The 26,918-nt window shown below is 53.9% G+C and overlaps 12 protein-coding genes across 12 annotated transcripts; 5 read left to right on the top strand and 7 right to left on the bottom strand.

The window, feature by feature from the left end:
- Positions 1 to 780: 780 nt before the first annotated feature.
- On the bottom strand, positions 781 to 1,566 carry CKM354_000568400 (uncharacterized protein; the record flags this gene model as incomplete). The annotated part of the gene is made up of 1 exon (XM_044800963.1): positions 781 to 1,566. One exon carries the CDS (start codon positions 1,564 to 1,566, stop codon positions 781 to 783), a length of 786 nt encoding a protein of 261 aa, XP_044656898.1.
- Positions 1,567 to 2,113: 547 nt separating this feature from the next.
- On the bottom strand, positions 2,114 to 2,467 carry CKM354_000568300 (uncharacterized protein; the record flags this gene model as incomplete). Its single annotated transcript, XM_044800962.1, has 1 exon — positions 2,114 to 2,467. The coding sequence occupies one exon, from the start codon at positions 2,465 to 2,467 to the stop codon at positions 2,114 to 2,116; it is 354 nt and encodes a 117-aa protein (XP_044656897.1).
- Positions 2,468 to 3,001: 534 nt separating this feature from the next.
- Positions 3,002 to 4,764, bottom strand: CKM354_000568200 (RNA-processing protein NOP58; the record flags this gene model as incomplete). Its single annotated transcript, XM_044800961.1, has 2 exons — positions 3,002 to 4,498; positions 4,561 to 4,764. 2 exons carry the CDS (start codon positions 4,762 to 4,764, stop codon positions 3,002 to 3,004), a joined length of 1,701 nt encoding a protein of 566 aa, XP_044656896.1.
- Positions 4,765 to 5,056: 292 nt separating this feature from the next.
- CKM354_000568100 (uncharacterized protein) lies at positions 5,057 to 6,604 on the top strand (the record flags this gene model as incomplete). Its single annotated transcript, XM_044800960.1, has 1 exon — positions 5,057 to 6,604. One exon carries the CDS (start codon positions 5,057 to 5,059, stop codon positions 6,602 to 6,604), a length of 1,548 nt encoding a protein of 515 aa, XP_044656895.1.
- A 2,046-nt stretch (positions 6,605 to 8,650) lies between these two features.
- On the top strand, positions 8,651 to 9,924 carry CKM354_000568000 (uncharacterized protein; the record flags this gene model as incomplete). The annotated part of the gene is made up of 3 exons (XM_044800959.1): positions 8,651 to 9,184; positions 9,240 to 9,805; positions 9,855 to 9,924. 3 exons carry the CDS (start codon positions 8,651 to 8,653, stop codon positions 9,922 to 9,924), a joined length of 1,170 nt encoding a protein of 389 aa, XP_044656894.1.
- A 285-nt stretch (positions 9,925 to 10,209) lies between these two features.
- CKM354_000567900 (uncharacterized protein) lies at positions 10,210 to 11,244 on the bottom strand (the record flags this gene model as incomplete). The annotated part of the gene is made up of 1 exon (XM_044800958.1): positions 10,210 to 11,244. One exon carries the CDS (start codon positions 11,242 to 11,244, stop codon positions 10,210 to 10,212), a length of 1,035 nt encoding a protein of 344 aa, XP_044656893.1.
- An 884-nt stretch (positions 11,245 to 12,128) lies between these two features.
- On the top strand, positions 12,129 to 12,629 carry CKM354_000567800 (uncharacterized protein; the record flags this gene model as incomplete). The annotated part of the gene is made up of 1 exon (XM_044800957.1): positions 12,129 to 12,629. One exon carries the CDS (start codon positions 12,129 to 12,131, stop codon positions 12,627 to 12,629), a length of 501 nt encoding a protein of 166 aa, XP_044656892.1.
- A 237-nt stretch (positions 12,630 to 12,866) lies between these two features.
- Positions 12,867 to 14,499, top strand: CKM354_000567700 (uncharacterized protein; the record flags this gene model as incomplete). The annotated part of the gene is made up of 2 exons (XM_044800956.1): positions 12,867 to 13,658; positions 13,714 to 14,499. 2 exons carry the CDS (start codon positions 12,867 to 12,869, stop codon positions 14,497 to 14,499), a joined length of 1,578 nt encoding a protein of 525 aa, XP_044656891.1.
- A 190-nt stretch (positions 14,500 to 14,689) lies between these two features.
- Positions 14,690 to 17,046, bottom strand: CKM354_000567600 (uncharacterized protein; the record flags this gene model as incomplete). Its single annotated transcript, XM_044800955.1, has 3 exons — positions 14,690 to 16,672; positions 16,734 to 16,936; positions 16,998 to 17,046. 3 exons carry the CDS (start codon positions 17,044 to 17,046, stop codon positions 14,690 to 14,692), a joined length of 2,235 nt encoding a protein of 744 aa, XP_044656890.1.
- A 2,879-nt stretch (positions 17,047 to 19,925) lies between these two features.
- On the bottom strand, positions 19,926 to 22,667 carry CKM354_000567500 (uncharacterized protein; the record flags this gene model as incomplete). Its single annotated transcript, XM_044800954.1, has 2 exons — positions 19,926 to 20,300; positions 20,352 to 22,667. 2 exons carry the CDS (start codon positions 22,665 to 22,667, stop codon positions 19,926 to 19,928), a joined length of 2,691 nt encoding a protein of 896 aa, XP_044656889.1.
- A 1,297-nt stretch (positions 22,668 to 23,964) lies between these two features.
- Positions 23,965 to 25,614, top strand: CKM354_000567400 (uncharacterized protein; the record flags this gene model as incomplete). The annotated part of the gene is made up of 1 exon (XM_044800953.1): positions 23,965 to 25,614. The coding sequence occupies one exon, from the start codon at positions 23,965 to 23,967 to the stop codon at positions 25,612 to 25,614; it is 1,650 nt and encodes a 549-aa protein (XP_044656888.1).
- Positions 25,615 to 25,787: 173 nt separating this feature from the next.
- Positions 25,788 to 26,739, bottom strand: CKM354_000567300 (uncharacterized protein; the record flags this gene model as incomplete). Its single annotated transcript, XM_044800952.1, has 2 exons — positions 25,788 to 26,219; positions 26,284 to 26,739. The coding sequence occupies 2 exons, from the start codon at positions 26,737 to 26,739 to the stop codon at positions 25,788 to 25,790; spliced, it is 888 nt and encodes a 295-aa protein (XP_044656887.1).
- Between the last annotated feature and the right edge of the window lie 179 nt (positions 26,740 to 26,918).

Below are 26,918 nucleotides of genomic sequence, written 5' to 3'. Positions count from 1 at the left end.
CAACAAACGTCACGTCACGCCCGCCTCCAGCCTCGAGCTCGCCCACTCACGATGAGAGAGATCAGCTTTGCGAACGTCATTGCTGCGAAACTTGCTCATGACGAGGCCGCAACAGATTGCACGCCCGTGATGCGCTTGGCAAAGACAGTAGCTGGGCGACATCGGCAGGCCATATCAATCAGGATGCCCAACATGCATGGCAGCGACGGCAGTGCGATACTGCGTTGCCATGCAGCTACGTGTCTCCATGCTTCGCACCCACTCGCACCTCCAATAGTCCGATACAGGTAGCTGTAGACTGAATCTGCCTCCTCGCCTTCCCCTGACCTGGAACGCTCAAGTCGTTGCTCCCTCCCGTCTGCTCCTGTGTTCCGCTGGTGGTTCGGTGATACATGGTCGCAATCTGTAGTCGCTCGCCCGCTGGTAGACGCGTCGCCCACAGTCGTCTGCCCGCCCTCCATGCCTCGACACCTCCTAGCAATACAGCACTCGTTCGCCTCGGTCGCATGCCGGATCCTCGCCGCGCAAGTCTTTGATATTGCCCGCACCTATATCGCATGGCGCGCATTGTGCGCTCCAGTGGAAAGAGTCGGGGTATGCGAGCGGTCGATCGGTGATTGCCAGCGTTCGTCTCGACGGTCAGTCTCAATACACACAAGACGAGGGGGAGATGTTGTTCTCTGGCCTCCGGACCTCGAGTCCCACCCGGCATCCATACAACCTCCACGAAAAGCAATCTGGGTCAAGTCATGTTCACAGTATTCCTCGCACAAACACATCTCATTCCTTCTTGGGCTGAATCGCTGACTGCCGTTGCTGCTCGCCCTCAGGCTTCGGCTTGCTGATCTTGTCCACCTCCTTCGTAGACTTGAATCCAATATTTCCATCCTCCTTCAGTCCCCACTTGTTGACTTCCTGTCCCGTAATGACCCTCCGCTGCAAGTGCAACTCGACCACCTTTCTGCCCTTCTTCTTACTCTTCAGCCCATCATCATCCATATCAAAGTACAATCCCCACTCCCCTGGCTTCTCCTCCACCGCAACAAACCCTTCGAACCCGTCGAACGTGATACAGCTGTCGTTGTCCTCGCTCGTCCAATCGTAGTCGCCAACATGGTGCATAATACTACCCGACCGCGCAGCAAACTTGCACTCATATGTGTCCTTATCCACATAGATCCAATTCAGCATGGGCGGATCAACACTGATCGTGCTGACCAGCCCGCGTGTGTATCCTCGATTGTCGTCTGGGTACGCCAGATAGAAGCCAGTAAATGGATGATGTCCCACATGCGCCGGCTCTTTCGTCTCTTCATTCTTCGCTTCCACCCAGACCTTCGAGTCACGTAGCGTGACGATACCGTTCGTGAGCTCCGGCCCAACTCCCTTCCTCTTGTCCTCATCTACCCACGTGTCGACGTGAAACTTGAGCATGCGCACTTGGTTCGAGGCATCGGCGTTCACTCTCTTCTGCTCAGACACTCCTTGTGCCACTCCCGTCACCACCGAAATAGCTGTCGAGCTTACGATGGGCAATGCTGTTGCGAGGCCAAATACGAATTCCATTCTGATGTATGGTATTGTAGGAAAATGGTGTAGAGTATGAGAGTGAGGAGGAGAAGTTGTAGACTTACATTTCTTGGAATTACAGCCACCTGCACGGTGGAGTTGCAGACACAGAACTTGATCCTGGACGACCTGTCGTTGGACCCGCGTCATATTGCGACGGACTACAGTCCGTTCCTGGGAAAGTTTCCCGAACATGGCCTCGTGGCCGCCATGCTGATCGCTTCCTCCATTTTGTCCGCACTACCTCAATCACTATTACGAGCAGCGGCTCTCGATGTCTTTGTTCCCTGTCAGTCATGTCTTCGAGGAGGAATCTGCTCGGCATCCGCATGACACAATTTTTTGGGCTGAGCGTCACGGTAACGAGACGAGAACGATTACTGGGGAGATGCCCACGACAGTGGGATTCCAACGAAGACATGAATGCTCCAAGTCAAGAAATGAAGGTGTGCTATGCGATATGGTGTTCAAGAGGTAATGTTTGCAACATCCCGATGCAGCAAGTACTCCCAGTCGACCCTCCCTTCACTCAGATCGACACTTCTCACACCAACTTATACTCAATCTCAAACTGCTCCCCTTCACCCTTGATAATTGGTCTCGTAATTACTGCAATCGTGTCCCCTTCTTTCACTCCCGTCGTGCCCATAACGAACTCATCCATATCCAACATCCTCTCCATCTCATTCCATGGGTGAAGAATCAAATACATTCTCCCATCTGTATCACACAAGTTCTGACCTTCTGGTACCCTGTCTATGATCATTTGCTTGAGTTCTTTGACAGTTGTCGAGTTGAGGACTGTGAGATTGAAGTTCTGAACTGAGGTTTGGATCATGACGCTAAAGGATCTTGTGTCGAGTGGCGGCGGAGGCTCACCAGGATGGGAAGCTGACATGATGAATTCGTCTCTTTCGAGCTGTAGTGCTATGAAGACTGGATAATGCCATGATTGCGATGGTATTGAGAGAAGTTTTATGCTCTGAAGGTCGTTTGCCTTGAGCAAACGTTGCCCTTTGACAGTCTTTCAGGAAATCATTTCTGGCGAAGAGCCGGGAGGAATGCCTATTTGCTCCATGACCAGCAAGAGGTCTAAAGGCTGCCAGTTCCGAGTGTTGCGGAGGAGAGAGACAAATACTGTTTCTGAGTAGAAGACATGCATTACACTTGACAACCGCGAGGCTATCATCGGAGACTATCTTCAATCATTCCGGGAAGTGTACAATAAGTATAACAGTCATACACCGGACTCACGCTTTCGGTGGTGTGTACAGTCAGTCAGGAACGCCTCGAGCGCCGAGCATTTCATCCACAATCGAAATCGTCTTCCCGCCATAAGAGAACAACAAACAACGCCGAGCCGCCAAAGCTTTGTAACGCCAAAGGAATGCTTTCCAGACCAGATCGACAGACTCAAAACCTGTGAGTCAAACTATGCCTTGCTCTTCTTCTTCTTCTTCACAGGCTCGTCTTCGTCGTCGGCTTTCCGCTTCTTCGATTCCTTTGACGCCTTCTTTGCCTCCTTTTCGGCCTTCTTGGCGAGCTTCTCAGCCTTCTTTGCCTTCTTCTCAGCTTTCCTGGCCGCACGCTCCTCTTTCGACTCGCTCTTCGATGATGCGCCTTGGAAGGTGGCAACTGTGTCGTCAACGTCGTCCTCGTCCTCGCTGTCATCGGCTCCTCCATTTGTCTGCACCTCTTCCACAAGCTTGCGCTTCTTGCTGGAGGAAGGCTCAGCATCGCCGTTTGCAACGGCTGCTGGCGCATCGGCTGCGAGCCCATCGGCATCGGCGTTATACTTGCGAGCCTCCTTGATCTCCCATTTGGCCGGAGCTGTTCTGAGACCGTTGGGCCCGATGGCCACATTGTTCGCCTTGAGAGGCTTACCCTCGAGCGCTTGTAGTCTTCGCTCGACTGCTGCACGCCCTGACACACCAATCGCTGCCTTCTCCTCTTCCGTTGGCTCTTCCTCTTCGCCCTTGCCAGCTTGTCCCCAGTCACTCAAAGCATCCACACGCAGACCCAATGTTGACTTTGTAGCGAGCATGCGCGCGATCTTACCCTTGTTCTTTCCTGACGCCTGTCCAATGAGAGAAGCATGGTAGATGAGACCGTACTTTGGTGTGTCGTGCTTGGTCTTGAGAGCACGGAACAGAGCCTTTTCAGCACCAAGGATCTGAATGGTTGATGCAGGTGACTTGGCGAGGTTCATCAACGAACCGGCGTGAGCGATAAGTCGTGCTCCAACAAGCTCGCCGACAAGTGTGGTAAGGTTAGGTGCAATAGCCTGCATACGTGCCGAGAGATACGACGAAAGCTGTGCGCGGTATTCGGTAAAGCCAACAACTTGCTCAGCAAGTGCCTTGATGTTGTCCAGATCATCATCGGTGATTTCTGTTCCCATGGACACTTCAGCAGCTGCCTTGACAGCGGTCTCGATCTCCTCGGGAAGCACATCTGAAAGATCGGCCTCTGCAGCATTGGTTCGCATGCCCATCGATAGAATGACACGAGAGTATGCAAGGTTGTCATTGATGATGCGCGCCATCTCAGGGAAATGCCAGCCATACCACTCCTTGACTCGCATGGCGTAGGTGTTCAGCTCCTTGTCCAGGTCATCCAACAGGGCAATCGCCTGAATGATCATGGTGTCGACCTTGTCGGGGGAGAATTTGAGCTTGTGGCGGGACAAGCTGTGTGAAAGACCGAGAGACATGGTGTTGATGTCCTCTGGCATGAGACCGGGGATAAGCGATGGGAGATGCTCGCGGATAGCTCGATAGATATCGGCAGTGCTCGAGTCGGACACAGGTGTGATTTGAAGGTTGGGCAGCTTGCCAATCGCATTGGCCAGCTTAGGGTCGGCAACGGCAAGCGAGACCTTCTTCTCGTCCTTGATCTTGTCGAGCATGCCAGCGAGTGTAGGCGTAACCTGATCTCGTCAATATCTTTGCATGTCTCGGCACAACTTTAGATCTCTGCATAAGTTCTTACCTTGCCCTCAGTCAGTGCAGCAGCTTCCTCAAGCGCAGACGCAGCGCTGGTGAACTTGTGGAACTCCTTCATCTTCAACAGGCCACACACGCCCTCGGCGGTGCTGGCCTCTTTGGCAATATCATCGCGCTTGAGCAGCTTTTTGTCCTTGGCTTTGAGCAGCGCATAACCCGCCGAGGTTTCGGTGAGGATGAAGAGCGTCATCCTGGCTGTGGGTGACCGCTAGAATGCGATCGGATGACTGCAGCGATATGGATGGGCGCGCGGGCGGTGGACGGTGGGTGGTGGTAGGGAGCAGCACCAAGAAGCCGTCTGGTCGAGGTCGAGAAAATTAGAGCTTCAGTTTTCCGCGAACTTTCTTTCGCCAAGACTCTCTGCACAGCTCCAGCTCCATGTCGCGTGTCGGAAGCGCGCACCACGACAGCCACAACGACATGATGTGAGTTGGCAACACGGCAGCGGCAGTCTGCCAGACATTTGACACAGTCTCCCAATCATGGCCACCGCCGCCTCTTCTCATCGTGACTATGAGCGACTCCCGACGCGCTCGAGGCCGTCGCACTCCAACCTACACGCTGCCCCGTCGCCGCGGAGTCCACGAACGCCTCAGCTGGGCCGCAGCATTTCCTCTCAGTTCGGCAGTCCAGGCGGTTTTCGCTCAGATCAAGAGGATGTTGTCATCTACGAAATTGGCCCACGCTACTTTTCCGCCGGCTTTGGAGGTGAAGGCAGACCACGATGCATAATACCCTTCGATCCAGATTCGGCGCGCAGAGTAGGCGATTACAGGCAGTATGACCAAGGTCATGCGTCCAGAATGCGCCCATACCGGCTCCGAGAGGAGTGGGCCGCCAGCTACGAGCTCTACCACAATGATTTGCGAGACGTTGATCTGGGTCTCGTGGAAGACAAGCTGGATCGCGCATTGCGTACAGCACACGTAGACTACCTGCAGCTCGACACGAAGCCCAGAAAGGCTGCGCTCGTCATGCCTGCACTGCTCCCATCGCCATTGCTTGAAGTCGCTTTGAAAGTCATATTTGGGCATTATACGCAGCCCCCTTCGATCGCTCTCCTCACGCAACCTGTCATGTGTTGTGTCAGCGCGGGCTTGAGAAACGGTATTGTGATCGACGTAGGCTGGGAGGAGACGGTGGTCACTGCCGTGGGAGAGTACAAGGAAGTGGCACAGCGGCGTAGCGTACGAGCGGGCAAGGCTTTGACACGTGAGATGGGCAATATCATTGAAGGCTCAGTGCCTAGTGAGGCAGAAGTCAAAGTCACATTCGAAGAGGCTGAAGACATCTCGCAGCGAATGGCCTGGTGTCAACAGCGCACACCTGGCGAACACAACGCATCTGTCGTGCAGCTTCCAGTTCCCGGAAGCACATCAAACGAGACATTTTCAATCCTCTTCGACAAGCTCGCTGAGCCTGCAGAAAGAGTTCTCTTTGCTATTGGTAGCAAGCCTGATGAACACGACGACCACGACTTGCCACTCTCCACACTCGCCTATCAAGTACTTCTTTCGCTGCCAACGGACTTCCGAGCGGTCTGTGTGAGCCGGATCATGGTGACTGGTATCTATGGTACCATTCCGGGATTAAAGCGGCGCATGCTCCAAGAGATTGAGACTCTCATAGCCACTCGAGGCTGGGACCCAGTATCCAATTACGGCAGTGCGAAGAACCACACAACTCCGGCGCTCAGGGAGCGTTCACCCAACACCGTCAATCTGACACCTCCAGACAGTACTACGCCTACTGTGCCGCTTTCTCCGCTGAAGATGCCATTGCAAGAAGGCGTGCCGCACATGGATCGAGTGCACGACGATATCAAAGACCCCATCACGATCAAGGCAGAGCGTGCGCAGGCTCAAGGGCGATCGGAAGCTCCAGTAAAAGGTGTAGTCCGGGGAGTCGAAACCTTGGGTGCATGGGCAGGCGCTAGTCTGTTGGCTGGCATGAGGGTAAAGAGTGCCCATGAGGTAGAGAGGGAAGACTTTGTCAAATTCGGCTTACGAGATCAAGACGACCGTCTTTGAGATCCTCTGACGAGGGCACCTTGGAATGTTCCGTACGATATCTCGTTCGCGGCCATTCTATCATTTGTTGCATGCAGACCTTCGCTCGGATTGCCTTGCGAGTGGACAACCATCGCTAAACGAGCTATGCGAGAAACTGTCCTCTCTTGGCGCGATGATCATGCTACAGCAGATCCACGTCGCTGGATATCTTGATGTATAAGAAAGTGCATCCACTCCTCAGGTATAGTATTGAAGCCTAGTTCCACATCTTTTCACTGGTCTCCTCAATCACGCAACAACAGAGCGCAAAGGTGCGCCCGCGACCCAAGTTTCTCAGCTTCGATCGAAAGCGTTCAATGCAACCAAGACAGTGTCTCCATGTACGACCGCTTCGCCATGAGACAAAGAGGCACGAGAAAGGCATAAGCGTCATTGCACGCATGCCAGCTCGGCCACGACGAGCGCTCCTCGGCACATAGCCATACTCACGGTGGCGTATCCATGCTTGATCCTAACCCTGCGATGTGGCGGGCTAGTGGACGCCTCTCACGCCAACCATGAGATTCTCGAGAAACGGACACCGTCCGGCGCTTTGCTGCACCGCCCACTCAACCAGTAGCTCTCGATACCAAGGACCGAGGAACATTCAGGATGCTGGTGCCGTTCTTCTTCTTGGATGTAACGTTCGCTGGCCGAGGGCATAGACGAGGACGATGTCTTCAGGGCACTCGAATTCGGAATGGAACAAGACAGAACGCATGGAAGGCACGTGGTCACCTCTTTGGAACGGCTGAGCGTTGACTGAGACATGCCTTATGCCTTTTTTCTGGCTCGGCAGTCGGTGGTTTTCCAACGTTAAGCTTATCTGAGTGGCCAACGTTGGGAAGGGTCCAAGTGGCGAACGGCGCAACAGCGCAGCTGCCAGCAGGAGTCTGTCGTCTCCTTGGCCTTGGCCTACCTCTGCCGTTACTCCGATGGTACATGCGACATCACCACGCAGTAGCAGTGAAGTCGCTCCGTCCGCAGTCGAGGCCGAGACACTGCACAGCGTTCAACTTTCGGCGAGCGCAAGACAGCATCGTGTCCAAAACCTGGGAGCGCGCTGTACTACGATGAACATTGCAGTGCTCGCAATTTTCGTGAGGAGCACGACATGTCCTTACGCAAGCCATTTCCGCGATTGATAGATCCTGCACGAAGGATCAAATGCAGCCTTCTTCCCGCCGTATATCCGATTGCACTTATCTCGGACTTGCCAACTCCTACAACGTCACTTTCTGGTATACTTTCCTCTGGTCGAATGCTACTCTACTGCCCAGCTCTTGAATACGAGAGAGCTGTATAGTTCATAACGTATGCGCAATTGCTGGACAACATTAGTCGTGGCGTTCAACAAAGTGCCACTCAGCGCAAGTACCTACCACGTCGTAACCCAAGAGAAACGCCTCCAAGAATAAGATTTGAGGATAAGCTTGAGAGTGCACGGATACGGAAAGATCTGCTTAGCAAGTGCTCGACGACCCTGGTGACTGGACGCTCCGTTCAACTTTCTGCAAACAGAGTTCTGGCAGCTCGACGCCTTCTCCCTTGGCATGCTTGACACCTTACGAAGCAGGAAGGAGTTGCTCTTTGCCAAGAGCATATGAGACAGCGAACGTCAGCCCTCCTCTGATGTGTCTCGGTGCTGTGCCTCGGCCGTTGGTCCACTCCCACCACGCGAAATGGTCAGTCTCTGTGCCGATCCAAACTGTCTTCGAATTCGGCCTCTTCCCGCTTGGGAAATGTGGAGGCGCTGCTCGCGCTCCCATGCCTTACAATGATGTCTGTGCAATGCCAAGATTGGGGTATTGACGATCTTTGTGCTGGCAAGCGAATGAAGGGTTACAGACCGGCGATGGCATTACCAGAGGCAGACACCAGATCGTCTTGTGGGTCGGTCGCGCATGAGGCGCTCACGAAATGCTACCATTTGCCAATTGAGATCCCCAGGCAAGTATATAGTGCTTGCGAGTCCCTTACCACGTCTGCGATCAGTCCCTCAACAGCCCGCTATTCATCTTCAATATGCGTTCTTTCATTGCTGCCCTGCTGGCCGTGCCAGCCGCAATCGCTGCGCCTGTCCTACTCAACACCAGACAAGAAGATTCCATTGCCGGATCATGGATTGTTCGCGTCAACCAGAATAGCGTCCTGTCCGACGTGATTTCGCAAGTCTCATCCGCGCTCGGTGGAGCTGAGGCTAAGCACACCTATGAGTTCGGCAACTTCAAGGGTTTCTCCATTGACGGGGTCGACAACCTCCTTGGTTTGGTGGCCAACATTGCCTCGATCGAGTCCATTGAGCCAAACACTCGCGTCACAACCTCGGCGCTCGTCACACAGTCGAACGTCCCATCGTACGGTCTGGCACGTATCTCGCACCGTGAGAACGGTGCCACTGACTACGTCTACGACGACTCCGCTGGCGAGGGTACTTTCTCGTATATCATCGATACCGGTATCAGGACAACACACCAGGACTTTGGCGGCCGTGCCGTCTTCGGTGCCAGTTTCGTTGATGGCGAGCAAGAGGGTGACGGAAACGGACACGGTACTCATGTAAGTCGAATTCGATCACTGAACCATCTCTTCACTGCTAACGTTGATTGATCAGGTCGCTGGCACAACTGGCTCAACCACCTACGGTGTCGCCAAGAAGACTACTCTTATCGCCGTGAAGGTTCTCGGAGCTGAGGGATCTGGATCCAACGCCGGTGTTCTCGCAGGTATCGACTGGGCCGTCAATGACGCCAAGTCCAAGGGCCGCATCGGCAAGGCCGTCGGCAACTTGTCTCTGGGTGGTCCTCTCAGCCCAGCCACCAACGCCGCTGTCGCTGAGGCCGTCGCCGAGGGTCTCTTCCTCGCTGTCGCCGCTGGTAACTCTGGTCTCCCAACCATCACTGCCTCTCCAGCTTCGGCTCCACAGGTCTGCACTGTCGGTGCTTCCGATGACCAGGATCGCCGCGCTTCGTACTCCAACTTCGGTTTCCTCGTTGACGTTTTCGCCCCTGGCTCGAACATCACCTCGACCTGGATCGACAGCGACTCTGACACCAACACCATTTCTGGTACTTCCATGGCCAGCCCTCACGTTGCTGGTCTCGGTGCCTACCTTTTGGCTCTCGAGGGTCCACAAGATCCTCAAGCACTCTGCAGCCGCATCCAGGAGCTGAGCACCAAGTAAGTCCAATGTAACACGAACTTTGGAACATTACTAATCAACGTACAGGAACGCTCTTAACCTTGGTCTGCAACTCTTCTCTGGAAACAGACTCGCCTACAACGGCAACGGTGCTTAGATAGTGCCAGGAATGCATGGAATGACACGAGCCCTCGAAGGGTCGCTGTATGATCATGATGATGAACATGTAACTATGCCGAACCGGCCAAGATGGACTACTGCAGTCATCTTGTAAAGAATGAATGAAATGAACTTTACCACATCGATGTGTCTATTCTGTTCAATATTCGTGCACGTTTATTGTTCGAGGATTGATCTAAAACACGTGATTTGTACTGCATGTGGTAGAGCCTACGCTATACTTGGCACATACACGCTGGGCCAGGTTGCAAACACCCTGAGCTTACGCCTGTAGTGCGGTCCCATCTTGAATCCTTTGAACAAGATCCGGGTTCTTGACAAACGCTCTGCCAAATGCAATCAACACATCTTTGCCTTTGTACTCCTGATCAACTGCATCATTCGCGCTCTCTGGACTGAAACCACCAGCAATAATGATGGGTGAAGCGTCCGCCCACAAATCAATGAAAGGAGTAAGAGGCTCTCCAGCATCAACATCAGTCCTTCCTGCAATCCGTGACTCCACGAGATGCAAATGAGCAATCTTGAGTCCCTTCAAACCTTGCAGCAGATGGGAGAATTGCGCAATGGTCTTCTCCTTGGGCATCCCCATACTCTGGTATGTACTCCAAGGCGAGACGCGAAATCCCACGCGATCAGGTCCTATGGCCGAAGCTATACTTTTCGTGATTTCGAGTGCAAAACGTGATCGCTTTTCGATGTTGCCACCCCAGTCATCGTCGCGCTGATTCACAATTTCTTGTGTAAACTGATCGATCAAGCTGGCGTTTCCGCCATGAAGCTCGATTCCATCGAATCCGGCAAGCTCGACAGCATTCTTCGCAGCTTGCGTGTAGTCTGCAATATACTGTCGAACCTCAGCATCAGTCAACGCACGCGGAACCGGGCCACCTTCCATAGGTATGGCAGAGCTCGAAACGACATCACCAGTCCCCTGTTTCTGCTTAATCTCTGGTTCTGCGGAGCGGCCTAGAGCCCATAGCTGCAAGTAGATGTGACTGCCAGCTTCGTGAACTTTAGACACCACTTCCTTCCATGCGGCGATCTGGGCCGTGGACCAGATTCCAGCTCGAGCTTCAGAGATGCCACTGGCTTGGGGCGAGACGAATGTAGCTTCGGCTATGATGAGTGTTCCTGGGTATTGGGCACGCTCGGCGTAGTACGATACTGCCACTGAGGAGAGGACATTATTTTCATCTGCTCCGTTGCTGGACACTGGACCCATCACAATGCGGGAGGACAATTGGACTTTGCCGAGCCGGATGGGCTCGAAGAGCCTGGTTGGTGGTGCGGTCATGGTGTGACGAGATGTCTAGGCTTGGTGCGCCGTAGAGAAGCCCTGAAGGATGACCCTAGGGCTTTCGAGGGCAAGAATGGGCGAATTCGGGCCATACTTTGAGTGTTGGTGTTGACGCCATTCTCGAGCTTGCTGAGCTGTGCTGGGGAGTTTCCCACATCAGCCACAAGGTCCACAGTCTCGATGGCAGCGACACCCGTGGCTCACCCTTTGCGACTACCAACACTTCTGCACGACCGCACCACGAACGCGGCACAGCGCCATCACGCAGCCGAACATCGATGCAAGAACATGGAAGAAGAATATGGAAGAATAATATGGAAGAAAAGAATGGAAGAAAAATATGGAAGACGCCTCGCCTCGAGCCTTCGATGACCAGGCTGGGAAGCATATCCTTCCTAGGCCGCTGCTCGCCGATGGCGGAAAGGTCATTCCTCTCGTCTCGAGGCCAGCAGGGGCATGGTTCGGAGAGAAGATTTTGGTTGCAACGCCTGCCACTTGACCCCAGTTGACTCTACAGTAGTAATACTCGCAAGTTCGTCTCTTGGTGTTTTCCGCCAAAAGTTAATCGGATTCCGCAACTTGAACCGGCCTGAACTAGACAGGGAGTTTTCAGATGTGAGCATCTGTTCGATATGACATGATCAAGCGTATCGGAGCACAAATATGACTTGACACATGTAAACATAGCCTCTGGCCGTCATTGAGAGAGCACTACCGTGATCTCGCAGACCTGGACCTTAGTGACAGGGGACTCCTGACTCCGCGGTGTACGTCTCGCAAATTTTGCCGTACCACTGAGTTTCCAAGATGAACTGAATACTAATCAGAGACCAAAAGGACACGGGCAATTCTCTATACTGCAAGGGATCTGGCTCATTCTGATGGACAATAGGCGAGATGTGCACACCCCAGGAAGACCTTCAACGAGTGCGCAGCATGCACCGCAGTACGAGAAGAATACGACTGCTAGGCAAATATGCGAGCTCTACTTTGCAGCGATTCAAGCGTTGAACGAACACGACCACGACCACAAGGGCGAAGCCGGACAAGTAGTACTCTCACATCTCTCGCCAAATTTCACAGCACGATTCGACGCCATAGACAAGACCGAGATGAGCTGGAAAGAAGTCAACGATGCATGGCGGGAATGGCACAAGCAGGATCCTGAAATGCGCATCGAAATCAAACATTGCTCATGCGACGTGGACTTGGGGCGTGGCGTGGCCAAGTTACTCGCGGAAGCCGACATCACCGGTATAAGCGGCGGCGTGACTCTTGGCGGCCTGATGGAAAATCGCTACAGGAGAAACAGAGATGGAAAATGGATGCTGGAATGTTCTATGGGTTTGAGAGGACTCAAGTCGAATGGGGGTTTTGTATGAGCCTCATTCTCTTGTCGAGGCCATGTCTGAGGACGAAAATATCGCCACGGTTCAGCTCTGTACACGTGTGGTATGGATCTGCGCGACAGGTCAGCGCGGCTGAGGGCTGAAATCCTACGATGACAAAGGCATGAAGTGGCTTCAGGACTTGAGAGCTCGGATTCACCTGTAGCAGTTACCGATATTGCTAATGCTATCACACATTCGTCGACGACACTACACAATTCACGATCTATAATGCTGCTTTTGGAAATGGACCTGGTCAGGACGATTGCAGTCCTCTTCACATTTTCGATCTTGGCCAGTCTTGCTTACAGTGCGTTCTTCACCCCTCTTCGTAAGGTACCAGGCCCATTGCTCGCCCGCTTCACGAATCTGTGGATAGCCTGGAAGAGCGGAGAAGGCCGCAGCCATTTATTGTGGCGAGAACTGCATGCGAAATACGGCGCTCTTGTGCGTATAGGACCCAAAAGAGTACTTTTCAACGATCCTGAACTACTAGCAACAATATACGGAGCCGGAAGCAATTACATCAAATCAGACTTTTACGACAGCTTCCAGGCGGAGATAAAAGATGGGACGGAAAACGAGCTTCCCTCGCCTTCGAGAGCGAACTTGTTCTCCAACCCGGGCGTGGCATATCACAAGAGGATGAAAGCTGCCGTAGCCCCAGCATATTCACTCTCTTCTCTCAAGCAATTGGAGCCAATGGTCGACAACTGCACCAGATTGTTCGTGGAGAAGCTCAAGCATTTTGCGTATGATAGTGTCGTACATTTGGACGAATGGTTCCATTTCTATGCCTTTGACGTGGTAGGAATGATCACTTTCATGCAACCCTTCGGCATGCTGGAAAAGAGCAGAGACGATTTCGGCCTCGACACTCACTTCGATGCCCTCGCATACATGAGCGTCGTCGGGCTCATTCCAGGACTACATGACTGGCTTATTGGCAACGCAAGACTTCTTCGTTTCCTGAACTCGTTCCAGTCGTTCAGAGAGAACAATATCGCTCTGAAAGTTCGAGATGTGAGTAATCGAGCTCCTGTCACATTCAGAACACCATGCTTACCTCCCATAACAGGCAGTCTACAAAGCAATGCGCTCCTATCGACAAACCGAAAGCAAGAATCGTGGCGACTACATATCATACCTCCACAATTTTCAGGCCAACAACCCAACCAAACTCAGCGATAGAGATATTATCGACAGTCTGATGATCAATGTCTTCGTCGGATCTGATACAACCGCTTTCTCCCTCACAGCTTGTTTTTACTACATTGTCAAGAGCCCCCAAACATATGCCAAACTTCGCGCCGAGATCGACGAAGCAAACACCGCAAACAAACTCTCCTCCTGCGTAAGCTTCGCCGAAGCGAATGAACTACCCTACCTCCGCGCCGTCCTCAAAGAAACTCTCCGCCTCTTCCCAGCCGTGACAATGCCACTAGAGAGGGTCGTACCAGCAGACGGCTTGATTGTGACAATTCCGAGTCACGGCGACAAGAGCAAAGTCGAAACTGTTCACCTCCCAGCCGGAACCCGCATCGGAGCTGCACCCAATGTCCTCAACACCCTCCCCTCAGTCTTCGGCCCCGACGCCCTCGAATTTCGACCCGAACGGTGGCTGGAAGCCTCGCCGGAACAGCTCTCAAAAATGGAAAAATGCTATCTCACGTTCGGCGACGGAAGCCGAATCTGCATCGCACGACACATTTTCACAATGCAAGCTATGAAACTTGTGCCGCAGCTTTTGAGGAAATTCGATTTCGAGTGGGCGGGTGATGAAGACGAAGAATGGAAAGTGGAAGGATACTGGATGTCGAGACCGAGAGGATTGAAAGTGCGAATCAAAGAGAGGAACACATGATATTGTTATGATTCGTTCGTTCATTTATTGGAATACGCATTACCGAAGGGTATCTTGCTATGTAGCTCGCTCAAATATCGCGTCGCCACAGTTAGTTTGGAGTATATATTACACGTCAAATTATGCCAAATGCAGAAATATGCCAGACATAGTTAGTTGGTCAGATCTCCGCGCCATGTACAAATGCCTTTCATGCCGTGATGCCACCACCTCCACTGAAGAATTTGCTTCGCCATGAGCTGACTTTGGCAGTGACAGTAGATGCCGAGCTGCGTCTCCTCTGTGCAGAAGAACTAAAATGCGATGTCGTTCGCGCGAGAGCATCCTGTTCTGCAGCATTGAGTCGTTGTTCTAAGGCAACGCTGCCTCTCTGTCGGCTGTCGTTGTAGCGAGATCCAGCATCGCTGCCTTTTCGAGGTGGTTCGAGGCTAATCATGCCCATGGCAATACTGGCGTCCGCGTCCAGTGGAGAGTCATTGCGTCCTCTTCGGGGAGATGCAGTACTGATGTTGTCCTTTAGGTCACCTCTCGAGAACTCGGACCATTCCCGGCCAGCACAACATAGGACTTCGACTCCACATTCGCCAACCATGATCTCTTGAATGCGATCCCGGACGTCTCGGGCGGTGGGCCTGAGCGTTGCGTTCTGAGCCATCATTGACCTGATTAGTCTCAACAGATCCGGCACTCCGCGATAGATTTGCTCGCCGTGTCGGGTACTTTCCTCCTCGAGTAAGTCGATCCATGCCCAAATCTTATCCGGCTCATTGTGGAAAGAAGAATCCGTTCGTGTTCGGTTCTTCGTCGTTACGCGCGTAGATCGAAACTTGATAAATTCGTTATTCTTGCCTTTGATCATGAATGTGAGAATGTCAAGGAAAATGCAACCAAGTGACCAGATGTCGCTCATTTCGGGCACTGCTCTCGGCAAGTCGCATAAAGAGGCCGCGTCTATTATGCTAGGTCGAGAAAGAAGTAAAGATGCTGTTTCGATGGACGGTGGGGGATAAGGTCCTGTAGGCACGGTTGGAGATGGGCACGTCTCAGCAAACTGCCGGGAGAAATTGCGAATGGACTGCGGCGAGCGAGGCTCAGATTCGAGTGCGGGTGTGACCGGGGTGCGTATCGTCGTGATGCTGTTGCATCGTCCATCTCGAGATGACACTGTGGGCGAGGTGATTGGACTGCCGATGGTGGTCCCTCCCACAAAACTGTTGCTGCGCGTGCTGCTGCCTCCGGAAGATTCCGAAGAACTGACTGTGTCGATGGTGGTGAAGGTGCTGGTGCTCATTTTCCGTAGTCGTGAGAAGGCACTCATACTGCTGACTGGAGGCGAGCTTGATTTCAAAGTAATGGGGGTTTGTGAGATGTGTGACTCGGGTGCTGCGTAATCGTATGCCTCCGTCTTGGGAGCTTTCTTGCCTCTTTGGAAGGTACTGAGCGAGCCAACATCTCCAAATGCAATGGTGTTGTCCTTGTCAATCCAGATATTTGAAGGCCGGATTGCAGTGTGCGCGACACCGCGACTGTGCAAGCATGCCAAGGCATCCGACAGGCAATGCATCCATTCGCAAAGCAGCGCCGGTCGTCCCGATGCGACGACCTTCATGTATTGCGTGGGCGTCCGGTGCTCAATATATGTTGCAAGTGTGTGCTCAGCCACAAAGTCGGAAATGATGAAGCCGGCGTTTTCAGAAGTGTACGATGCCCAGCAGGATGCGATGTGTTCGTGATCCAGGGCTTTCGATTTTCTAATGTCGCGCTTGTACTTGTCGTTGTGTTTATCACCGGTCACTTTGTCTACAAGAGAGTACTTCCTGCGCATGAAGGTTTCGTCTGGTTTCCCAGGAAAGTGGATACGATCGAACGGTTGAAGTGTGACAGCCGGCGGTAGTGTGTTGACGTGCTCCATTGGAATATGCTCTTTGGATCCATAATCGATGTGAGAGCCTTGCTTGAGCTCACGAAGCAAGAACGTGAACTGCATGTCATAGAACTTTTTGTTGAGTACTTCATCGTTCTTGTACGACAACTCCAGGTTTTCGACGTTCTCAAGCGATAGAGGGAGGTCGTCATCGTCCCAAGAGTCGTCGATGCAACCGAAGATCTGGTCTGGAACACCAACTTCGGTCAAGATCAAGAAAAGCCGCTTCGCTCGATCGAGGATCCAGTCCTATAATGAATACTCAGTAATTGACGCAGGAAAAGTAGGAGGAAGCCATTGGATTCCGTACCATGTAGGTATCATCGGTCAAGCCCTCGCCGAACGCCAGAGGCCTGTCGAGAAAGTCGCGTTCTTCGCCACGAAGTTTGCTGATCACGAACGACCGAGTTACTTTCGCATCTATCCTCTCGTCGGTCCACCATCGTTGTTTGAGTTGCTGGTGTGGTGTAACTAATGAGTGGCCTCCATAGCCGTAGATGTAGGCGTTCAAGGCTGTTCGATTGCGCATGGTCAGAGTTGTGGCCAGGAAAGCGAGGCCTGGGGTCAGACATACCTATAGTCGCAGCGGTCGGTGCCACGTCTGCATAGCTTCGCGTTGCCATCGGATGAAAGGTAGGGAAAGTCGAACTGCGGGTCAAGAAGTACAGCGAAACCCACTTTTGCCAGGCACTGGTTACGACCGTTGCCAACGCCAAGGGAAAAGTATTAGGAGATAGAGAGTTATCGATCACAGCCGGCGGTTATCCTTTGTTCGAAATACACGTGGCTCGGATCATGGCGGGGGTCTTGCTTTGTTTGACGTAGAAATCGTGGCGAAAGTGATGCTCGCTCACATCAGGGACGGAGAAGGGGAGACGGGATCGAAAGCAGCGACGCAAGGAAATAGTATACAGAGCGAGAGACAGAAAACAGAGGATCAGCAGCAGAGAGCAGTCCGAGGTGACGAGTCCTATCACGACGACTTACGGTGTACACACGCGAGCAGCTCCCGCTCGGCAGGGCCCCAGCGCATATGCAACGCCCAGCAGGGTCGATTCGGTGCAGGATGCGCAGCGCGTGCATGGGGGTGTGGAATTATTGGTGCTGCGTCGCACTTTCGGGATCCAGCTCGTCGTCCAGAGCAGTCGAGCGCCTTGTGATACTTTCGGGAGCATGAGCACATCCGATAGCGCCTGGTCGAGTCGCGCAGAAGCGACGGGGCCACGACTGCATTCGTGCCGTGCAACAGCTTTCCATTTGGCGGCGAGGGGACGTCTTCTGGCGCCCTTTGTCGTCGCTAGACCGCGGCCCAGCAGCCGCCCGGCAGAAGTGCAGCAGCAGCGTGCGTGGAGGCGGGCGGAGGGCCCTCGCGTGCTGCACGCGACAACGTGACGACAGCGAAGCGGAAGTGGCAGTCGTCGCTACCGCGGTGATGGGCTTCATTGTTCGGCGATGTTTGATAGGGTGACGTGCGGGAGACAGCGAATTAGACTTCGCCAATGGCCGTGCAAAGCTCGCTGGCCGCCTTCCGAGAGGCCAGGGTCTCCCACTCTCCCGTCACAATCCTCCACCACCGCACGCCATCCTCATCAATGCCATCTCCTTTGGGGCCGTGTACTTCTGCATCTGGCGGCTGGCTGCTTGTCGGCACTCCCAGCACGGAGCCTGCCCGCAGCAACGCGCTCCTGGGTCGGTCAGCAGGCGCGCAATTGCAAATTGCTTCGCGCATCCAGGCATCGGCCAGTCGGGAGACGGTGTGGGCATATTAATTGACAGATCTCGCGCCAGTCAGATTGATTGCTCAGCCCTCGATCAGTCGCATTTATGCGCCTGATCGCGCCTGCGCTCTTCACTCCGCACCACACCCCGGCATTGATACCGCCAGCACGTCGGACCCATGGAACCAAAGATACCGGACGTGGTTGACATCATGCCGGCATGAGCAGCGTGCATTGGCGCACGTTGCACCGCTGTCGACGGTGCGCTGCATGGGATGGTAGCACAGTAGAATTCGTGTAGAAGCTGCACGGAGATGTACGGGAGCTGAGCAGTTTGGCGGAAAAAAGAGTGTCGCGCAGGGCACAGATCTTGGAGGTGGCGCGCGCCGAACGCTTATCGACCATCTCTGATATGCGCTTGTCCTGAGGATAGATGAAGACGACCAAGGGCAACATTGTGAATAGAGTTTCCGTCTATTAGCACACCACCACTCTTCAAACAATTGTTGAATCATGAGGCCTTGCAGAGATCGATTCTCAACAGCATTCGCCAAGTCAGGTAATCGTACATCAAATCCGACCTGGCGTTGATCTTGCCGTAAAATCGGACCTGGCGTGAATTGACATGTACGATTGGAACCTGGCGTCGATGCGCTGGACAAGTGGAGAATCCACTCCCAACCTCACGAGGTCTTCATAGAGCACTCCCACGCACTGCATAGCAACCAGTGCACTCATCATCAAATCAACCAAGAGCAGAAATCGCTTCACAGACCCAACACCAAACACAATCTAAACCCCAGGATCCAACAAGCTAACCTGTCAAAGAAGCACCTGCATGACATCCATCGCCACGCGAGCTTCCTTCGCTCCACCACAAATCTGCATCAGGCATAAGTTTGAGACGTGAAACAAAGTGTGGCAGGGGCCGCTCAGGTACGAGCACGCCACACGCGGCGTCAGCGTGGTCTGACGATGATGAACCGCACGAACACGTTCCAGCTGCGGTAATCTTCAATTGCTGACTGCGTGAGGAGTGACGTCGTTTTCTCACTCTCGCCGCTGCAGTATGACCTTCCTACGTCGTGCCGCGCGAGTCTAGAGACGCCAGTATTTCTGCTTTCATCAGCACACAGCGTCCAACTCCTCTCCCACTAATCTGCACAAACTGCTTCACCCACGCCATCCAAACGCACTTCGCACAAGTGGAAATTCGCAATAGATAGGGGACTCAGCTGCTGAATTTCTCCTATTCTCTTTCTTCCGCGTTACTCGCATTGCCCATCATCCTCTTGGAGTGAGCTAATACGTACATTGTACACCAAAGATTTTTCTATGCTACTGAAGCTGCACCAAACATCCAGCCAGCTCCTTCCCAAGGCAATTAACCCAGGAAGCGCGCATTCGCCAAAAAAGTGACGCCGAATGTCCCAGCGCTCATCGTCGTAGAAAAACTCCCGCTTTGCTCGCTCTAAAGCACTCCTCAACAATGCATCTGTGGGAAAATGGGTGCAGCGAGTGCAAAGAATCAGACCGCTGCGTACATGGATGGTATAGAGAGTCGTGTCGTCATGAAACGGTGAATGATGTGTCGATTGTGTATATTTTCCGAGGAAGGCTCGCCGTGTTGTGAAGCTCCATTCCGGGATCGCTGACCAGGCAGTGAGCGTCAGCAAGACATCCTGCGGTCTCCTGAGATGTGCCACGTAAGCATTATATGGTGTGCGTCGTGCAGCCCCAGATAGCAGCACAGAAGCGCCTCGTACCCTGCTCGCAGCATGTCACTAAAACACTGCGGCAAGCCCACTCTTACTGTGCCTCTTGCTGAATCTCTTTCTCCCTTTCAGGCTTCGATCATCGTCGTCGGTGTTCTTGCGTAATGTGTGGCGCAGCGCATGTCCGTGCCTCTCACCTGCGCTGGGGCCGCCTAACGGCATGACTGCGTCGTCACCTACAGAGTCGGCGGGCGAGCTCATGGCCGACGTTGCATTGAGATCATTTAGTATTGAATCGCCGGAGTAGGAGTTGGTCATGGATGTTGCGATTGCGACTTCTCGGGCCTGTTCTACGCAGTCCAGCCACTCTTGCGTTGAGTACTTGCTGCCAGCAGGGTCGGAAGTTGTCGCTCGAGGATCTTCAAATGTGTAATGTTTGTCACGCTGCTTTGATTAGTTTCCGCGGAGGGAAGTTCTGGGAAGGGGGATACTCACAGTGTCAATGGTCCAATAGGTCAGGCCCTTGGAATCTATGCAGCTCTTACATGTTGCGCCGCTTGCAGCAAGGTTGATCTCTAACTTCGATTTCTTTTCGTTTCCTCCTGCTGCAGCGACCACCAGTCGTGCATACGAGGTAATCAAGACGAGCCTTTCCCGTTTCTTGGTCGTATTGCTGCTGAAGAACCGCGAGAATTTGGGCTTTTCAGATGGTGTTTGCACTTCACCATTCTTGTTGGTTGGACTGCTGGATTGAGGTGCTGCCGTGACGATCAAATTCCCGAGCTTTAAGATCCTCTCATTGTTGTGTGTGAGTACAGGAGACCAATCGATATCCAGCTGGCTAGGTGGCGGAAGTTCAGTCACATTGTGCAATTGCGGCCTGCGAGGAGGCTGCTGCGCAACCGACTGCTGCGACTGTGATGATGACAGCGCGATAGCGGCGGCAGAGCTTGCCATGCCACCGCTGTTGCCCACCCTGACACTTGTGCCATTGAGCTTTATTGGAGCTGCGGGAGGTGGGACGTATGCTTTTAGGCGCGGAGCCTTTTGCCGCCAAAGACTTTTGCCCCATTGTACACCATCGAAGAATCTATGACTCTTGATGTGGTCAACTGGGAGTCGACGTTCCGGCTCAAGCACCAAAAGTCGCTCGATCAAGTCTTTCGCCACCTCAGGAAAGCCCTCTGGGAATGTGTAGTCCAAAGCCAAGATCTTTTGGAATGTCAGGTATTCATTAGCAGCCTTGAAAGGCGGTCGTCCTGCAAGAAGCTGGTATATGATGCACCCAAACGCCCACAGGTCGGACGCCTTGCAAGCGTTCTTATCGCGTAGCAGCTCAGGACTAACGTATTCTGCAGTACCGACGAAAGAGACAGCTCGATCCGTTTCAGCACCATCCATCGGTCGGCCACTGGACGCTCCACTCACAGTTGAGCCATTCCGTGTGGGATCCGGTAAAATCTTGGCAGTACCAAAGTCGGTGATCTTGACGTGCATGTCACGATCTAACAGGACATTCTCCGGCTTCAAGTCTCGATGGATCACGCCTCGGCTGTGCATATATGCCACGCTGTCCAGGATTTCGGCGCCGTAGAACCTGGTACACTCCACATCAAAGGAACCCAGCTTCTTCAGGACCCCTAGAAGCTCGCCTCCTGTGGCTAAGTCCAGAACGAAGTATAATGACCGCTCATCCTGGAAAGTGTAGTACAACCGCACAATCCCAGGGTGCTCTGTCAAGCGATTCAACGTGTCTCGTTCAATGTTGACGTACTTGACCTTCTTCTCCTTGATGATGTGTCTCTTATCCAGAACCTTGATGGCGTACTCCTTCAGATTCTGCCTGTCTGTAGCAGCCAACACAGTGGAATATGAGCCTTCTCCTAAAGTACGGCCAAAGTTGAAGTCCTTGACGCCCTTCTTGACCACGCGTGATGATTGCGAGCTAGACGCGTCGGTCTCCTTTCGCGTTCCCATGGCTGCGCCTCGCTCTTCCCATTCCTCTCGCGAGCGTGGTATCGGCGCTGAGCCAGCGTACGGCTGGTCTTGACCGTCATATCCTCCTGTTGATGATGATCCCCCTGTGGGAGCTCTGCCTCTCCGCGAGTTCCTCCTCGGTGGGAGTGGACCATTCCCAGCGCCGTTCATTGGGGTTCCGGGCTGCCTGTAGGACCGGCTGGACTCTCGTGTAGGTATGCCAGCCAATGCTACTCGTGCAGATCTCGATCCGCTCCTCGCTAGGCCCCCGCTTCCGTCTGAGGACGCGGCCAGGTCGTCGTTGTATCTATAGCCGCTTTGGTGCGAAATCCCGGAGCTTTGTGAGCTGTTGAGCTGGCTGTACAAGCCGCTCATGCGCTGTTGCTGCGCGATGTTCTGTACGCTCGGATTCCGGAATTGCGGGTTGTAGGAGGGGTATTGTGCTTGCTGTTGCGCCTGGTGGGTTAGTTGCATGCTCGATCGATGCTCCAGCCTGGAATCCGGAAACTGCGACTGCTGCACGGAGGGGGATCGCCTCGGCTGTGCCGGCTGAGCAGCGTCTGCGGACTGCATTTCGTAGCTGCTCGGGTCAAAGTCTAATCCTGAGTCGCCTCCAGCGTCGAGCGTGCCTCCTGGCTCTCCGGCGAGAGACAGCAAGGCGGGACGGCGGCCATCGGTGACGGTGCTCTCGGAAGAATGTGACGAGGGCGGAGGCGGTCTCGAGCTCGGGGTGGTGGGCGAGGTGGGCGAGGTGGGCGAGGTGACATCGTTGTCGGGATTGGCGATGCGCAGACCGCCCAAGGACTGCGACAGCGACAGGTCGCCACCGCTCATGGTTGTGGGTGGGGAGGCAGCGCCTGCCGTGATGTGTGCGTCTCAATGGTGGAGTGCTTCGGCATCACCAGTGGGCGTGCGTGAGCCAGATGGGGAATAGCGAGCGAGCGAGCGTGTGGCAGCGCGTGGCCGGCCGGCGCAGGGTCGCGGTGGCTCGCAGGAGCGGTGGGCGGGAAGCGGCGATGGGAGTGATATGGGTGCCGGGCGGAGGCAGGCGTGAGAGGAGGGGAGTACGTCGTCGTCGTCGTGGGCAGTCGTCCGCAGCGTCCAAGTCGAGACGGGCCGCAGAGCACGAACGACTCAAGCTTTCAGGACAGCCGGCGGTCTTCCGCAACGCTGACGCCAAATCCAGGAGGAGGGCAAGCGTGGAGGGTGTCTCAGAGTGCAGTCTGGGCGGCGGATGGGCGAAGGCTATAGTAATAACGCAGTGCAGGAGACGACAGCACCACAGACCACGGGCGTCGTCGGGCTCGCTGCCGAACGCACGCACGTAACTGTATGGCAGCCAAGCGCAGAGCTTGGAGCCTCTCTCCAACGTACCGAACGATGCAGTGTGTAGACGAGCCAACGTCAGAACACAGCTCTCGCGTGCCGTAAATATAGCATGACGCGCCCGCCCTTCCTTCGCTGCTCCACCGCCAACACCGGCGTCTTCCTTCGACGACTACACTCCTCTCACGCCCTCCCCAACCGCACCAACACTTGCCTTTTCGCGCCCGCCCTCCTCAGCCCCTCCGCTGAGCTGGCATTGCGGCAGATGCCCGGGTGCTGCAGAGCTTCACGATATTCTCCCGAGTCACCGCCTCATTGGACAAGTCTCGAAGTACTTGGGTCCTCCCGCCGCGCCTGTTGCTGTCCTGCAGTCCGCCGAACATTCACTGCAGGCACGAACTCGTGATCAACAAGAAGTACCAGATGTGACAGGAGTCCTCTCCCCAAATGCAGAGGTGCCTTGCGTCGCCGGCTTCAAGAACTGCTATGAAACAATCTCACTGCAAAGCCCAATGTTGCCGCGGCTACTACTGCTGTCTCATGGCAAATGTCGCGACGGACGCTGCTGCTGTCTCGGAGCCAACGTGTCCGCATGCCTTCCCAATTCATCCTGTGCTCCGCCCTCTGTCCTCCTGCCAGAAATGCCATGATTCACGGCGTCACTGACTTCGCAGCATGCTAACCCCTAGCGACTACCTTGCTCTGCAGATGCGCAACTACCACATGCACGACTGTCTCGGCAGCTTCAACTTCTCTCAACTAATCATCAGCCAACATGGATCCCATACCGACTTGACCACGTATCATGCTACTGGGACAGCCGACTCGCGTGGGCTTGTCCCATGCTGATATCAAAGATTACCAGACACGATTCGAAGCCAGACAGCCTTCGCGGCAGACCCCATTCAGGATTGGCGGCGTGAGACTGAGCTCAGTCCCAAGCCACATCACACGTGCAAGCATTACCAGAGCACATGAGAATACAGGTCGCATGCACGCGGATTCATGCTCTTCGCAAGCGGCAATTTGCAGCGCCGACGCTCTAACACAACAAGACCTCCCGAATCGTTTCGACCAGCCTGCCATACCATTGCTGGATCCTGGTGCACCGATTTTTGTGCCAAGATTGGCCCAAGGGTCAGCGAGCTTTTTGACAGAGGGCAACATCGATCGCTATCCGCCGTTTCGGAGACCTGCACTTCCAAAGCGCACCAGCTCTCGCCGCCATCACACCAGCTCCGATCATGACATTAGGCCTCACGACGATGTTCGTGAACAACAGAGTCACAGGTCCAGTCCTAACCTGCTCGCTATGAGGTCGCCACCTTCAACTCATGGCCCTCGCATACGGACTCGAAGTAGTTCGCTGACTTGGGAACGGACGAACGAGAATAAGAGCCAGAAATCCAGAGTCGTCAGCAGCGCAAATGGTATCGATAGCCGGGCGTCCGCATTAACAACAGTTCCGCTCGACCTCTTGCATCGCGACTCACCGCTCGACGAGCTCAGCCAGCAACTCAGTCGCCTGGCCGCGGGCGTACATCGCCCGAGATCCGTCGGGAGGTCTTTCGAACGCCGTCCTGATCGGGGTATATCGTTGTTGTCTGGGAACCCGTTTGATGTGAGCGGCGAGTCAGAGATGCCGGATTTGCCAAACGAACTCAGCAATCTCTCTTCGCCGATATCAAAACCTGTAGACAATGCCAAGAATCGTCGGGACTCTCTCGTGGATCCCCAAGATCTGTATGAGCTCTCTCTCGCCCTACCTTCGCCTCAGGTGCAACCGTTGCCTGATCTATCTCACTCGGGACAACAACAAGCAATGTCGCCATCACGGGATGTGGATTCATCCTCGTCAATACCGTGTGGCACACCGAAAGGCCCTCCACATGTCAACGTCTACGACGACTCACTACCCATGTCACTACAGCCACAGACGCCAGCCGATCTTGTCAGATCCACGGCACGCAGATACCGGCACTCGCCAAGCTCTTCTCGGCGAATCCATGGAGAGCTTGTGAGCAGCCCGTTGAGCGCTGTACCAGAGCGAGCCAGCAACCGCCAGACTTACCCTATGAGCAATTCAAGACAGGAAAGTGTCACTAGCGATACGCCAGTGAGGGCACCAGCCGTTACGCCTGCCCGACACACGCTGTTCGTCGATCACAGAGCCTCGCCTATGCAGCCAAGACAGTCACCCATATATCAGAGCTCGACTCCAATTCGCTCGCCTCAGCACGACTTGGTGAGGCACCACAATCACACGACTCAGCAACAAATTCCATTGCGCCAATCTCGCCGTCAAGAAAGGACTGGCAACAGTGAGAACGACATCGAGGCCGCGTTGGAGGCCGTCGAGCAGGACCGACATACGTGGGTATCTCGACGAGAACAACATGGGGAGCTGGACGTAACGCCGCCTGCAGAAGGGAGATTCGAGAGATACTTTACCTGAGCATCTCGCGGGTCGTAAGCTAACGAATAACGACGCATGTTCGCACCAACAGCTTGGAAAGAAATACGACGAACAGATTTGGATGGAAGCTGAACAGCACTGGACATGTATTCTCGTCAGACAGTCTACGACCACCGTCAATCATACTGTAGATTGCAAGTCCTTTTCTCCCTCTACTCAAATTCCATCTTCGTCACCACCTTCCCAATTCCTCCAATCTCTACAGCAACCTCATCTCCATCCTTCAAAAACTTCGGCGGCTTGAATCCCAATCCCACACCACCCGGCGTGCCCGTCATGATCAAGGTCCCCGCCTGCAAGGTCTGTCCAGTGCTCAAAAAGCTTACCAATTTCTTCACGCCGAAACACAGATCGCTTGTGTTTGAATTCTGGCGTTCCTCCCCATTGACGAATGTTTTGAGTACGAGATTCGAAGCATCGCCGAGGACAGAAGTGCTTACTATCGCGGGACCGAGAGGAGCGTATTTATCGAACGATTTACTGAAACACCATTGTGGCATCATTCCGGCTTTGGATTTTTCCATTTGCCAGTCGCGGCACGAGATGTCGTTTCCGGAGGTGTAGCCTGCTACGTAGTCGAGGGCCTGTGAGGAGAATTAGCATTGAGCATGCGATGTGGTTTGGGAAGATTTGGTGGGAATGACATACATCTTCTTCACTGACGTTCTTCGCGTCTTTCCCGATCACGATTGTCAATTCTCCTTCGTAATCGAGATGTGTCTGTCCCAATTTTGGAATTGGAGTCGGTTGCCGCGTGTCGGCGACTGTCATTGGGGATTTGATGAAGAGTGTAGGGTTTTCGGGGAGGTCGAAACCGGTCTCAAGGATATGTGTCTTATAGTTCAATCCGATGCATCGGACGATGGGGACATCTTGGGGTGTTAGAGGACCGAGGAGGGTTTTCACGGTATCTTCTTGGCCTGTTGGTGTAGCTTGCACGGCGATGCGTCCTTCGAGGACTTTGACTTTGAGGTTTCCTGACAGGGCAAGAGCGTCAATGTCTGGGTGAGACGTTTCTGAAGAGGGGATGATGGGGTCGCCGAGACGTGTTGCGCCGTCTTGGGCGGAGACGTAGCGGATTAGACGTGTCCAGGCGGGGGCCATTGTGTAAGTTGTGGTGCTGAATGTGCGTAGCTGGGAAATGCTTGTCTTGAGGTTGGGCTGTATTCCTATGCGTCTGACGAGGAACATGTATTCAATGAATGCTGAAGTGCGGGAGTGCTTATGTATATTCACTTGTTATAAGTTGATGGGTACAAGTGTGAGGTCTTAATGTGGGCCGG

Source organism: Cercospora kikuchii (genome assembly GCF_019650295.1).
Source record: "Cercospora kikuchii DNA, contig_00003, whole genome shotgun sequence".
NCBI classification, from domain to species: Eukaryota; Fungi; Ascomycota; class Dothideomycetes; order Mycosphaerellales; family Mycosphaerellaceae; genus Cercospora; species Cercospora kikuchii.
Note: the sequence above shows the minus strand (reverse complement) of the source record. Positions and strands in the feature narration are given on the sequence as shown.